This window comes from Anabas testudineus, chromosome 1 (genome assembly GCF_900324465.2).
Source record: "Anabas testudineus chromosome 1, fAnaTes1.2, whole genome shotgun sequence".
Lineage (NCBI taxonomy): Eukaryota > Metazoa > Chordata > Actinopteri > Anabantiformes > Anabantidae > Anabas > Anabas testudineus.
Genome location: NC_046610.1, coordinates 16,932,454 through 16,943,670, shown reverse-complemented (window position 1 = coordinate 16,943,670; position 11,217 = coordinate 16,932,454). Strand labels below are relative to the sequence as shown.

The 11,217-nt window shown below is 44.2% G+C and overlaps 1 protein-coding gene across 1 annotated transcript; it reads right to left on the bottom strand.

Moving 5' to 3' along the window:
• Positions 1-1,400: 1,400 nt before the first annotated feature.
• On the bottom strand, positions 1,401-8,331 carry LOC113162244 (voltage-dependent calcium channel gamma-4 subunit). The gene is made up of 4 exons (XM_026360282.1): positions 8,109-8,331; positions 3,964-4,047; positions 3,098-3,238; positions 1,401-2,070 (listed from the first exon to the last, which is right to left on the bottom strand). The coding sequence occupies exons 1-4, from the start codon at positions 8,329-8,331 to the stop codon at positions 1,511-1,513; spliced, it is 1,008 nt and encodes a 335-aa protein (XP_026216067.1). The 3' UTR covers positions 1,401-1,510.
• Between the last annotated feature and the right edge of the window lie 2,886 nt (positions 8,332-11,217).

Sequence of the window (11,217 nt, the reverse complement as noted above, 5' to 3'; positions counted from 1 at the left end):
TGAGGAATAGCAAAACCTGTGGAAAGTAACGGCGTGCTGCTTTGTCCAACCAAACCTCAGCCCGCGTTTTTAAATCAAAGCACGAGCAAAGTGAAGCTAATGGCTGACTAGCACATCAGGTCTGCAGTTCTTTCTGAATGGGAAAAATCCAGACTAGAAGAACTTAAAACTCCCTCTTTAGGGTTCTGAATCAACCACAAGACAATCATCAGAATAAGTGGGTCTACATACAGATGTGCGGAGACCTTAACAACAGATTTATGTGATGTGATAGAAATAATTAAAGTTGGCAAAAGAATATATAGCAAAAGAATATATGGAGCGAAGTGGGTGTTGTGTGTCAATTCCCTTTGAAGACATTTTTTTAACAATAAGCAGTATGCAGAACAGAAATACATTTAATATGAGTCCTGCCTCAGCAGCAGGTGTGTTTTCCTGCAGCCTAATCAAAGAACACCCTCTGAACACAAAGGCAGTAATGTCATGTTAGAGTGAAGGATAGAGCGTGAGCTCACCTCTGTTTTCACACACAATAACTCTAACAGTCTGTCTGGATTAGGTAAGGAACTCATTAGTTCCATACATCGACCCTGAGCGAACTGAGAGCAAACCACACAGACAGTACAAAAAAAAACAAAAAAACACACAGCATCCTGGTAAATACAGACATTACTGTGTGTCTGACCATTTATATTTATATATATATTTATATCTACAGAAATCCATATTCACAGTATGAATATCTCATAGTGTGGCAGTGTTTCCAAGCCATAAGACACACTTCATCTACTGTAACACACATATTTATCACTTGACTCACACACAAGCTTAAGAGAGGCTACTGAGAGACAGTAAAAGTATTTATATGGCAGTTGAGGAGGCTTAAGACTATCGAAGGTGTACAGATTGAGTTAGCACCAGTTGTGTTAATTTACAAACAAACACAATACAGTAGGCGATCACAGAAATTCATTAATTGTAACAAACTATTTTGGTGACAAACATCTTTTTTGTCCCAGAATAACTACACTATACGGTAACTTCAGAGAGAGAGAGAAAAAAAAAAACATCAGCAATCATTACTTGGAAGTCAATATTCAGAATATTTAATATATTAAGTATCTGATCTAGAAAAATGTAATACTTTTAATCAGGCCAAGTCTAAAGTGACTGATTTTTAAAGAAAGCCAGAAAACTGTCCACTTGTGTAGAAGTGACTTTCTCAAGTAGTGGGCATCTTATATTTGAATTCAACACTTACAAAAAGATATTGAGTCATCCAGTCTATATATATAGAAAAGTTCTTTTTATATGAGCTTTTCCTCTTTCACCAAATGAAACACTGATTGGCACTTTTCTGACACAGAGGGACACAAGGAAAACAAATTTGAGCTCTGACCTTTCAACATCCCTGCTGCCTGAACAGCCTCGGGGAGGAATTGTCCTTTCTCATCAACTGTACAGTATCTAACGTGTTCCATCGAAGCTTATTGTTTCACTTCTTCTGACCTCATACCGGCGTGGTTCTCCTGTTCACTCCATCTTTCAGATCTTTCTGGAAGCAGTTGTGAACTTGTAAAAACCCGGAGTCCCTCTCAGGACTGTAGGGCCCTGCAGTCCCACTTCCACTCTTTAAAGGGTCCCTACTGAGGGCGTACAGCGATATATCTCCCATGGGCAACCCCATCCCCAAGCCTCCTCCTCCTCCACCACATCCTCCGCCCATCTTCATCCTCACCGGGGAGGGTTCGCGGGATGGGTCCGTCGACCTCGAGCTGGAGCGCGAGCGCCTTCGCCTGTAGCGGTAGCTCGGTATGCGTGAGTACGGTGAAGAGGAGGAGGTGGTTTTAATGAAGTCGCGCCTGGCCCGGAAGCGCGTCTCTTTGTTTTTCTCGATATATATGTTGACAGCAAGGACGCCCACGGATTCAGCCACGATGAATGAAAGGGCGCCAAAATAAAAGGACCAGCCGTAGTTGTACTGGCTCTTCTTGTCCTCGTCCTTCTTGTCGCTGGGATCTCCGGCGTTGCTGGAGATGTAGACAATGATGCCGATGATGTTGCTCAGACCTGAAGAGCAGAGCGATGACAGAGATAGGAACAGAAGTTAAGTAAAGTTCAGTAAGCTCAGGATCAATGGAAGTTGTAGAGCCAGATGTGCTTTCTTCTTCTCATGTTAAGATCTTACAGCATCCAGTGTCTCAGTAAACTCTGGTCTTAACAGATAACTTCGAACTTAACTTTATAAATTGCTATTCACAGGTGATGTCTGTCCGTCTGCATCCTGGATTAACTTATTCGTCTGTGGCATAAATGATTAAAAACACATCAGCCAGTCACACTGATTCACAGCGTGACATTCTCTTTAATTCCAAACACTGGGATGAAAATGTGTTAATAAATGTTTTCTCAGAAGCTTTAAATCACCAGAACGCAGCTCTGAAGCTAAATTCAACTGCACAACATTTCTGAGCAAGATCTCTTCGCTCAACATTCGTTACTAATCTCTCAATTAAACATACTGGAATAAGGAAACTCGTCGGCCAGCGGAAAAATGTGTCCGGCTGATGTGTTCTGAATCATTTTTGAGCAACAACAAAGGTCAGCACAGACGAACAGGCTAATCCAGGCTGCAGACTGAAGAACAATAGAGGTAATACATTGTTGTTTTTAGTGTGTGTGTGTGTGTGTGTGTGTAATAATATGATTTATTTAGAAAATGACCGAAGAAAAATAAGAACAAGAGTCTCTGATGAGCTGTAATTCTCAAACAAGGCACACTGGGATGTCCACTAGTTTTGAGTGAACAGTTCATTCATTCAACTCATTATTTTAAGTCAAATAAGAACAACTTGTGTTGTGTTTTCATATCTTTTGTTGTGCTGTGTAGAAAGAAAACAACAAAATGTGCCACCGTGAAAAAGACATGTTTCATATTTTGTTAAAATGTAGGAAAATATGGGGTTAAATTAGACGAAACTTGATGTGTAATACAGAAGAGTCGAGCAAAGCCTCCTGTATTGTGCCTGCTTCTGTTCTTTCCCTCTGCCTGCAACGCTCACCAGAATCCGTTTGTTTGCTTATCTGTCAGTCTCACCTGCAGCCACAAACAGGATGCCAGCGCTGAGCAGGATGTTGTTCTTGCTGTTGTAGACGCGTCCCACCCCGACGCACAGGCCACCCAGCATCAGCAGGACGGTGCTGAGAATGGGGAAGAGGCTTGATGCGCGAACTATACCTGTTGGAGAGAGACAGCGAGTAAAGCAGTGAAGGCTTCCTCTCGAAAGAAACGAGAAGATGCATCAAACGACCTGGACAGGAAATGACAATGTATGGCACACGTGGCTCCACCGCAAGTGGATTGAAGGAAGAGCGGCAGCTACAGCAGGTTCAACAGATGAACGCTTCCACACATATTAAGGCCTGATTAACAGATGTTCCTCCCAGTCCATGATGCTAACCAAGCAAGTGCAGGGTTTGATTTTCATGAGCTCATTGAAATTCATCGATGTAGACAACAACAAAAATGGGAACGGATGTCTCGGGCGCGGGGCATCAAACTAGAAATTGAAGGAGATGTGTTGAGTGAAGCTGATCTGACACGTCCAGCAAACACTGGTGGATTAATTGAACTGGAATGATCAGCACTGCTCAGACACGTTTTAGTGCAGCCATTACTTCGGTCAGATGCGAGACGTGCTCCTCCGTGGGTAAAGTCATGTTTTAGATAAGCCCTATTACTCATCATCACACAACACACTTCATCATTTCCATAGCTCTAATTACTGTCATGACATCAGGCTTTTATGGGGCAGGGATAGAAATGTCATGACACATTAAGTACCCTTGTGATAACTCCATCACCACTTGAAAAAAAAAAAGAGAGAGAGAGAGAGAGAGAGATATAGAGAGAGAGGATTAAGGGTTGAAGTGTTTGAAGATGAAGAGGTTGCAATGACTTACGTAAGATGTACTCTGAGCTGTCCGTATCGTAGTCGTTATCCTCTGGAAAATGATTGATCCGAAAACAGCTGCCTTTGTTGATACCTGCAGAGAAGCCAAAAGCAGACAGAGTGTAAGTCTGATAGCAGCAGCACTCCGTGGAGGGAAGAAGTGACAGCAGTCAAAGGGCTTCATAATGGAGGCTGACACGAAAAGCTCCAATTAAGACATATACAGTGTAAAAGGAACGACATGTTGATTGTGAACCTGAGACATGTACCTTACAGAGAGCTGGAGTCTCTCTCTGCTGAAGAATATCTATGTTGGTGCTGAACTGTTTTCACCTCTAACCATGTCAGAAACCATTTGAGGACAGGCGGCTGTGGATCTGAGATTCTGCTCTCGAGCCTTCAGGCACCGTCTATTCAAAGAGCCAGTCTCCTCACTGAGGAAATCGTCTCCACTTTTAACAGAATAAAACATTGGAGCATTATGAATATTGAAAGGTTTAGACTTTGAATTTAAAGTCTGATGTCTGATTTTGCTGCTGCACCCTGTCCCATGTCTCTTTGTTGTGGTGTTACATTCTCTGTGACTGTGCGAGGCACCAGTACCACACATGCAGACTGAGCAGTTGACGCAGGGATGGTCCATGTGCAATAAACACACAAAACAGGCTTTCTGACAGTGCTTTAAGGCTCACTGTGCACAAAATGTCAAACATGGAACAGCAACAGAAAACAATTCTAAATCCTCTGCTGTGATTTCATAGTTTGGATCTTACGATGAGGTCTCTCTGTTGCTCTCTGGAAAGTGGCTTTCCAGCAATGCGGGCGCGGTCAGCGACAAGCCGAGTTGTGTCTACAACATCATGACGTGAGCGCGGGGGCTCAATAGCTGCAATCGCTGTCTGTTCCCTCTTTGCCTGAGTGGCTTCATGCGCCATGGTTAGCATAGCTCCTGGCCACATGGCGTTCTGTGGTAGACAGCTCATCTAGACGAGTTACAAAGTCTGAGGCACAAATGTGTAATGAGGGCAGAAATCCATTCGCCATGTTTGTTAGACCGTAAGCATACGCAGAGCATTGGGTGAGAATATAGGCGACGACCTTTGACCTGCATTTACTTAACATCTCTATTCAACAATTTATGCATTTGCATTATTTCATGATTGATCTCTGAGAGAGATGAACTGATGACAGATACTCTGTCCGCTCTCTCAGCCTCACTCTTTCAGTCTCTTTCAGTTCTCATCCTCAACGAACTCTGACCACTGCCGTGCCTCAGTCACCCACATCTCTCCATCTCGTCACTTCTCAAATGTTTTCCTTTCTGTTTTCTTTTTATAGATCATGCACAATCTTTGGATCAATACAGAAGCACAATGTGCTGTAATGTATTCAATTGGCTCTGTGTGGAGTGTTTCCTCCGTGTAGTTTACATTAATAAGATCAATATTTCAGTGGAATTGGAGATTTTTTCTGTGTCACCCGAAGAATAAAGAAAATATACCATAAAATAATCAATAATTGCTTTTTTAAAAGTTGAATTTTCTAAGAACAAGCAAGGAATTATTATTTCACTTAATAATACACACAAGGCCAGTGAGTTAATTATCTGAGGAATGACACTGAGAAAGCGAGGGAGCTCAGTAGGGGAGGTATCTCCCCAGAGCCCATCTGTCTGAGAGACCGAGGCCCATCTTTTATTACTCAGCATAGATTCACCATGGCAACCTCCCCCCAGCAACCCAGAATCACATTTCTAGCTCTACTTCTCAGAGGACGCCTTTGACATCTTACTAATGCATTCACCAGTCTAACACACACACACACACACACACACACACACACTGCCAAAACCAGAGAGCCACGTTTACGCTACAAAAAAAAAAAAAAAAAATCTCAAATAATCACGTTAAGAGAGCAACTTGGTTAGATGGCGGCTCACAGTTTGAAACACATCACGTCTTTTAATGCCACTCAAGCCCGTTCAGCGATCATAAGCTGCCTAAGTGAGAGTTCTTGTTGTGTTTCTGCCCGAATGGCTGCAGAACAAGACTTCACTTTGTTTCCTTTAAAAGCTAATTCGCCACCGGTGCTTCACCTTCGGTGAATGTTCTACAAGAGACGCCCGCTCAGCACACACAGACAAGCACAGTTTCATCTATAAGGTTAGTCCACATGTCCCAGGGCTTTTCCATTACGCTGCCACTAACCTAATACAACTGGCCTCTACATAAAGTGAATGTTTACAATGCAGAAACTGCGATCATTAAAAATTCGAATGTGTGGAAAAACTGGGTGAACTCAAACGTGCAGGGTGCCTGCCTCAGCCTACGGAGGCAAAAGTAAATCTTTGACTGGTTTAATAAACTTTTTGAATTTTCTTGTTTGTTTGTTTGTTGTTGAGTCTTTTGGGCTCGCTTGGCATCAGATGCAGATACAGGTCCGCCCCCAGAGACCAGAGGAATTTACTATTTTACAGCAGTGTGGCAAAAGTGCTGGTGTGATGTGTGGGTGTGACAGAGAGAAAGAGAAAGAGCAGGAGATGCTGTGTTACTTCAGCTGTTTCAGCTCGGTATGTAACACCTTTGCAAAGACATGAGCAGGGAAAACGAGGATGGTGGAAAAGCTGAGGGATGTTTCCAAACAGGGAGAACTCCTCCTCACTTCTGCTGACAATACGCTAAGAGTTACACCTGCCTTCTTTTTGATTATCTTTGCAGAAAGTCCATAAATAGCGACGCTGTTTTAAAAGATCGAATTCAAGTTACAGTAGTAACAGTGTGGAGCAAAACTGTGTGGAGCCTGTCATTTATGATTAAATACATCACCCTATGAGACAGGCCTTGAGTCAAGTGTTGCCTCTTCAGTTGGAACCCCCCCACCACCACCACCCAGCACTGTCAGATTTCTCTACATGTCTGAAAAATGAATGATGCCTTCATGTCACACACAAACACTGGAGATGCAAGTGTCCCTCCTTAAAAAGTGCTGGTGTCATGTCTTCAGGTGAATGCTCCATGGTTTGGGAATTTCATCTCTTGTGATCAATAAGGAAAATGCAAAAACAATCAAACCTGTGGTTAATTCTATTAATATTATTGGCTGTAAAGGTTCAATGAACATGTCTCATCTACAGGCTTGTGTGGAAGAGGAGAACCTTTACTCATGATGTTCACAGTGAGGATATTTCACAGGTCAGCAACTGTCTCTGGCTGTGTTTCACATGTACAGTTTGCTTATCCTAAGCCTTTATGCTCTTGTTATTCACTTGGTTTGTTAGCTGAAAGAAGCGCACACTGCAGCATCAGTACCAGCGGACAGCGCCACAACACGCAGCGGTCATGAACCACGTCACCGGTGACAACTTTTCGCGGATCAGCTGATTGAGTTCATTCATTTGGCGTTTTTACAATTTAACAATTGAGCGCAATGATGTGCAAACGTGTAGCACCTCCAACGGGCTGTTTTCCCTTAACCCAAGAAGAAGCCCAGCCCAAAACTCCTCAGGCGTCTTTGTTGGTGATCATGGGAACAGTACGCAGCAGAACAGCTGAGGACGTGACAGCATCTAGTGAGGCAATAAGCCAGCATCCTGCTAAACAGTTCCCCCTTATTAACACTTATTTTAGCCAAAGCGATTTTCTGGAAGGTGCTGCCAAACAACCGTATCTACTGTTGAGGAAATCAGGACGAATCCCTAACTTCTTACGACACAAAGCGAAATGTACAGCTTGTTAAACAAGAAGCAAAGCGTGGAAACACATTTTATTTAGCCTGATGTCACGATAGTCTCTTAGAGACAGACTAAATGATTTACAAAAAGAAAAATAACAGGATGGAAACGTGGAATTACGCACACGCACCAACGCCTTTGCGCACAAAAGCAGCAGTTTCCCTCCAATTTCTCCTCACAGAAAATCACGCAAATCTAATTTTCTACATGCAACCAACAAATACACGACTGGTCTATGAACAGCAATATAAATGACAGCAATAGGGCGTTTTCCAATCAAACTGCGATATATTTGATAGACTGCATGTTGGGTTATTTTCGGATACCGTAAAAGAAACAACTGAATGTAATTAGACAAAATCCTTTGTATACAACAAAAAAAGTTTCTAAACTAACGAACAGGAACTTACTACACTTGATTTTACCTTCGATGCAGCAGATTCTCCACAGTCCGGAGTGCGTCAGGTCGCCTTTGACTTTCTTGGTTTGCATCTGGGTCTCGTCTGTGGTGACATTGGTGGCGTTGCAGATGTACGCCCGCGAGTACAGCCAGTAGTCTGTGCCGATGGCGATGGTCATGAGGCTGAAGGCGGCGAAGGCCCCCACGATGGCCAGCAGAGTCTGAAACCCTCGGTCACACCATGCCATGGCGTCTCATAATGTGTGGATCCTCCACAGCAGCTTACGCGCACAGCGAGGAGCGCACGGAGCCCACGGTCATGTTCGGAGCGAGCGCTCGCGTCTCGCGGGGTTTTCCCCTCATCAAGTCTCGACGCTCGGCTGCTCGGCGACTCTTTCTCCTCTTCCCACTAAAACTTCAGTCCAAGTTGCGGAGCTGGAGACGATCGCAGCCTGCTTTACGTGGCCGTGAGCTGATTGGACGTGTCTTAAATCCTGCCACAGGTGGAAACGTGTAAACTAGGATCGGAGGACGCGTTTATTGAACTCTTTCATTATGATTGGAAGGAAAGTCGATAATAACGACCACACACTCTTATTTGCTTCTCTACAGCACTATTCAATATTAAACTGCACGGTTTTCACAAAGCATCCATCGTCGCTCATCCAGACCACACCTTCGACGTGGCTGTAGCCCAGCCAATGAGAAACAGCTGCTGGAAGAAGATAACACAGTCCACAATGTTGGATAAGAGCAGAATGCTGTGTGTTTGTCACCTAAACTGCACTGAAAAGGATAACAGCTCTACCGTGGAGTGACGTTGAAAGCATCACCACTGACAAAACATTTCTCCAAACATCCACCAAAAACACTTTGGAGCTGGAGCCAGGACTCATCACCCAGCTCACAAAGTAGCAGAACAGCAGGAGATAAAGAAGTTGCATATAGGAAGTAACTGTATGAGACAGAGGATGTGTTTCTGTAAGCTCTCATTTCTCTGTGGAGCCATCTTCATTTTTCACACTGACACAGACAGAAACACCCAAACAGGGCCCACAGGGTTTGGCCCAGGCTGCTGCACTTTGTACTGTCCCATCCGTTTGACTGAAAAAAAACCCCCAAAGATCCCAGCCTCTGAATCACTTCCTGTTGCCTGCAGAGCGAAGCGGAGAGCAGAAAGAACACAAGTGTGTGTGTGTGTGTGTGTGTGTATGAAGGAGCCGCTCTAAATGATGGGGAAGCCAGAAGAAGAGGATTAGGAGATAAAGTGAGTGGAAAAATGGAGACAGAGGTGGAGGAGGGGATGAGAGGGGGTGTTAAAATGAGAATATGATAAAGAGGTAGAACATAAAGGTGCATACAGTGGGAGCAGGGAGATGAAGACCTGGAAAATAGTTCACTAGCTTCTTATTTTCCATATGAAAAGAAGAAAGCACCTGTGCCTCAGCTGCCAGTTTGTGGACTGAGCTGGAAGACGTCCACTGGACTTCAATCAGCCTAACAAAGCTGTGAGAGTCGCGGTGGGGGGGGGGGGGGGGGGGGGGGGAGTGGAAGCAGGTGAGCCGACAGAGGGATGTGGTGTGAGATGTTTTGTAGAACATGATAATAAAACCACCAACTCGCTTTCTTTTCCACTTTTCCAGTCCGGCTCTGATGCTGCCTGCTGTTCCAGTCGTATCTCATGCACAAAACCATTTTTATTGTTGCACGCAGTTTCACAAACAGCTGCAAAAGCCTACAGCAACTACAGATCTTAACTATCCAATGCTCCAAAAAAAAAAAAAAAAAAAAAAACCTCAGCCTGTGAGTATAAACATGGAAGAAACATCAAGGGAGCCAATTTAACAAGCGCTCCGCCTTTCTCAGGCTGTCTGGTGAATACAAGGAGCAGTGGGTGGAAAAATGCAAATGACTGTACACTAAGAGCTAAAGAAAAGTACCAATATTCAGCAGTAAGGTTCGTATAAGGACACCGCATGTATCAATACATCCAAACGCCAAGGCTGGAACTCAGCGTGTGGTTCGTCCCTTCATATGTTTCTGCATTGTGGTAGGAGCACACTGATAATAAGTTTTTCTGTCTTATTGCCATGTTCAGGAGGTCAACTTCTTCTTCTGGCCCGTTTCCAGCTTCTCCATTGTCCCTTTGAAACTTGACAGAAGCGCCTGTCTGTTCACTCTGCTGATGCACGTCTCCTCTGCCAGCTTCCTCCTTTCTCATGGTGTTTTCTGTCTTCAAGCAGGTTTTGGCCTGTGCCGAACACGTCTCTGTGACCTTTCTCAACCTGCCTACACTTGTGGGGGTTCGAGTGTTTATAGCATAGCTGTTTTGTTTTTTTTTTTTATTTCGCATGTTTTGAGTGGCTGCCACAGTCTGGCCTATGCACCAATAGAGATGAATGGATGCATGGCTGTGCGGCGTACAGAGTTTGTGAATGTGCCAATGTGCCAGGGCTATTTAGAAAGGAAATTGGAGGCCCTATCAAGGAAGTGATGGGTGAAAGAGGAAGCATTCGGATCTTGTTTCTTTTGAAAAGCAGATGAGAGAAAGAGGGACCGAGTGAGATGCGGATGAAAGCTCGACGCAGGCAAGATGAGAGGGAGCATTAAAACTTTGAACATGCAGAGAAAATACAGTATACTCCAGCTGAGGCCTGGTAAAAGTTCAGCTCAAATTCAAAGAACATTCATTAAGGCTTCTGGGACCAAACACAGAGCACCAGAGAGAGAGTTCTGATCTCTGGGCCCGTACTGTAAAATAAAGCAGAGATCAGTACAGCTGAGTACAGTACGTACACTAAACTCACTGTAGTTACTGTAGGGGGGGGGGCAGCATCCAAGTTGATTCATTTCACATTACATCATTACTTAGCAAGATAAGTGAAGGTTTAAAATGCTGACCGGCATCGTCAGTGATGTCCCTGTCCCCTTGCTCGTCTTGTGGTGTCGAAGCCGCCTGCTGCAGTCACAAGTGAGACGTTGTGCGAGCAGACAGCGCCTGGAGCAGAAGAGGGAGATAAAGAGCATATGAGATTTTGCTAAAATAAAAGCAAACACAGGCTGAGCCCTCAGGCTGCCAGAGGCAAGCTGTGCCATGACAAGCTGTACTTTTCCCCCCCCAGAATTCTTCTTCT

What these genes read in the sequence shown, in the direction of transcription:
- LOC113162244 (XM_026360282.1), bottom strand. Translation starts at nt 8,331, where the DNA reads ATGGCATGGTGTGACCGAGGGTTTCAGACTCTGCTGGCCATCGTGGGG. An exon ending in GAGAATCTGCTGCATCGAAG is followed by an intron (nt 4,048 to 8,108) that starts GTAAAATCAAGT and finishes GCTTCTCTGCAG; the next exon opens with GTATCAACAAAGGCAGCTGT. An exon ending in CAGCTCAGAGTACATCTTAC is followed by an intron (nt 3,239 to 3,963) that starts GTAAGTCATTGC and finishes TCTCTCCAACAG; the next exon opens with GTATAGTTCGCGCATCAAGC.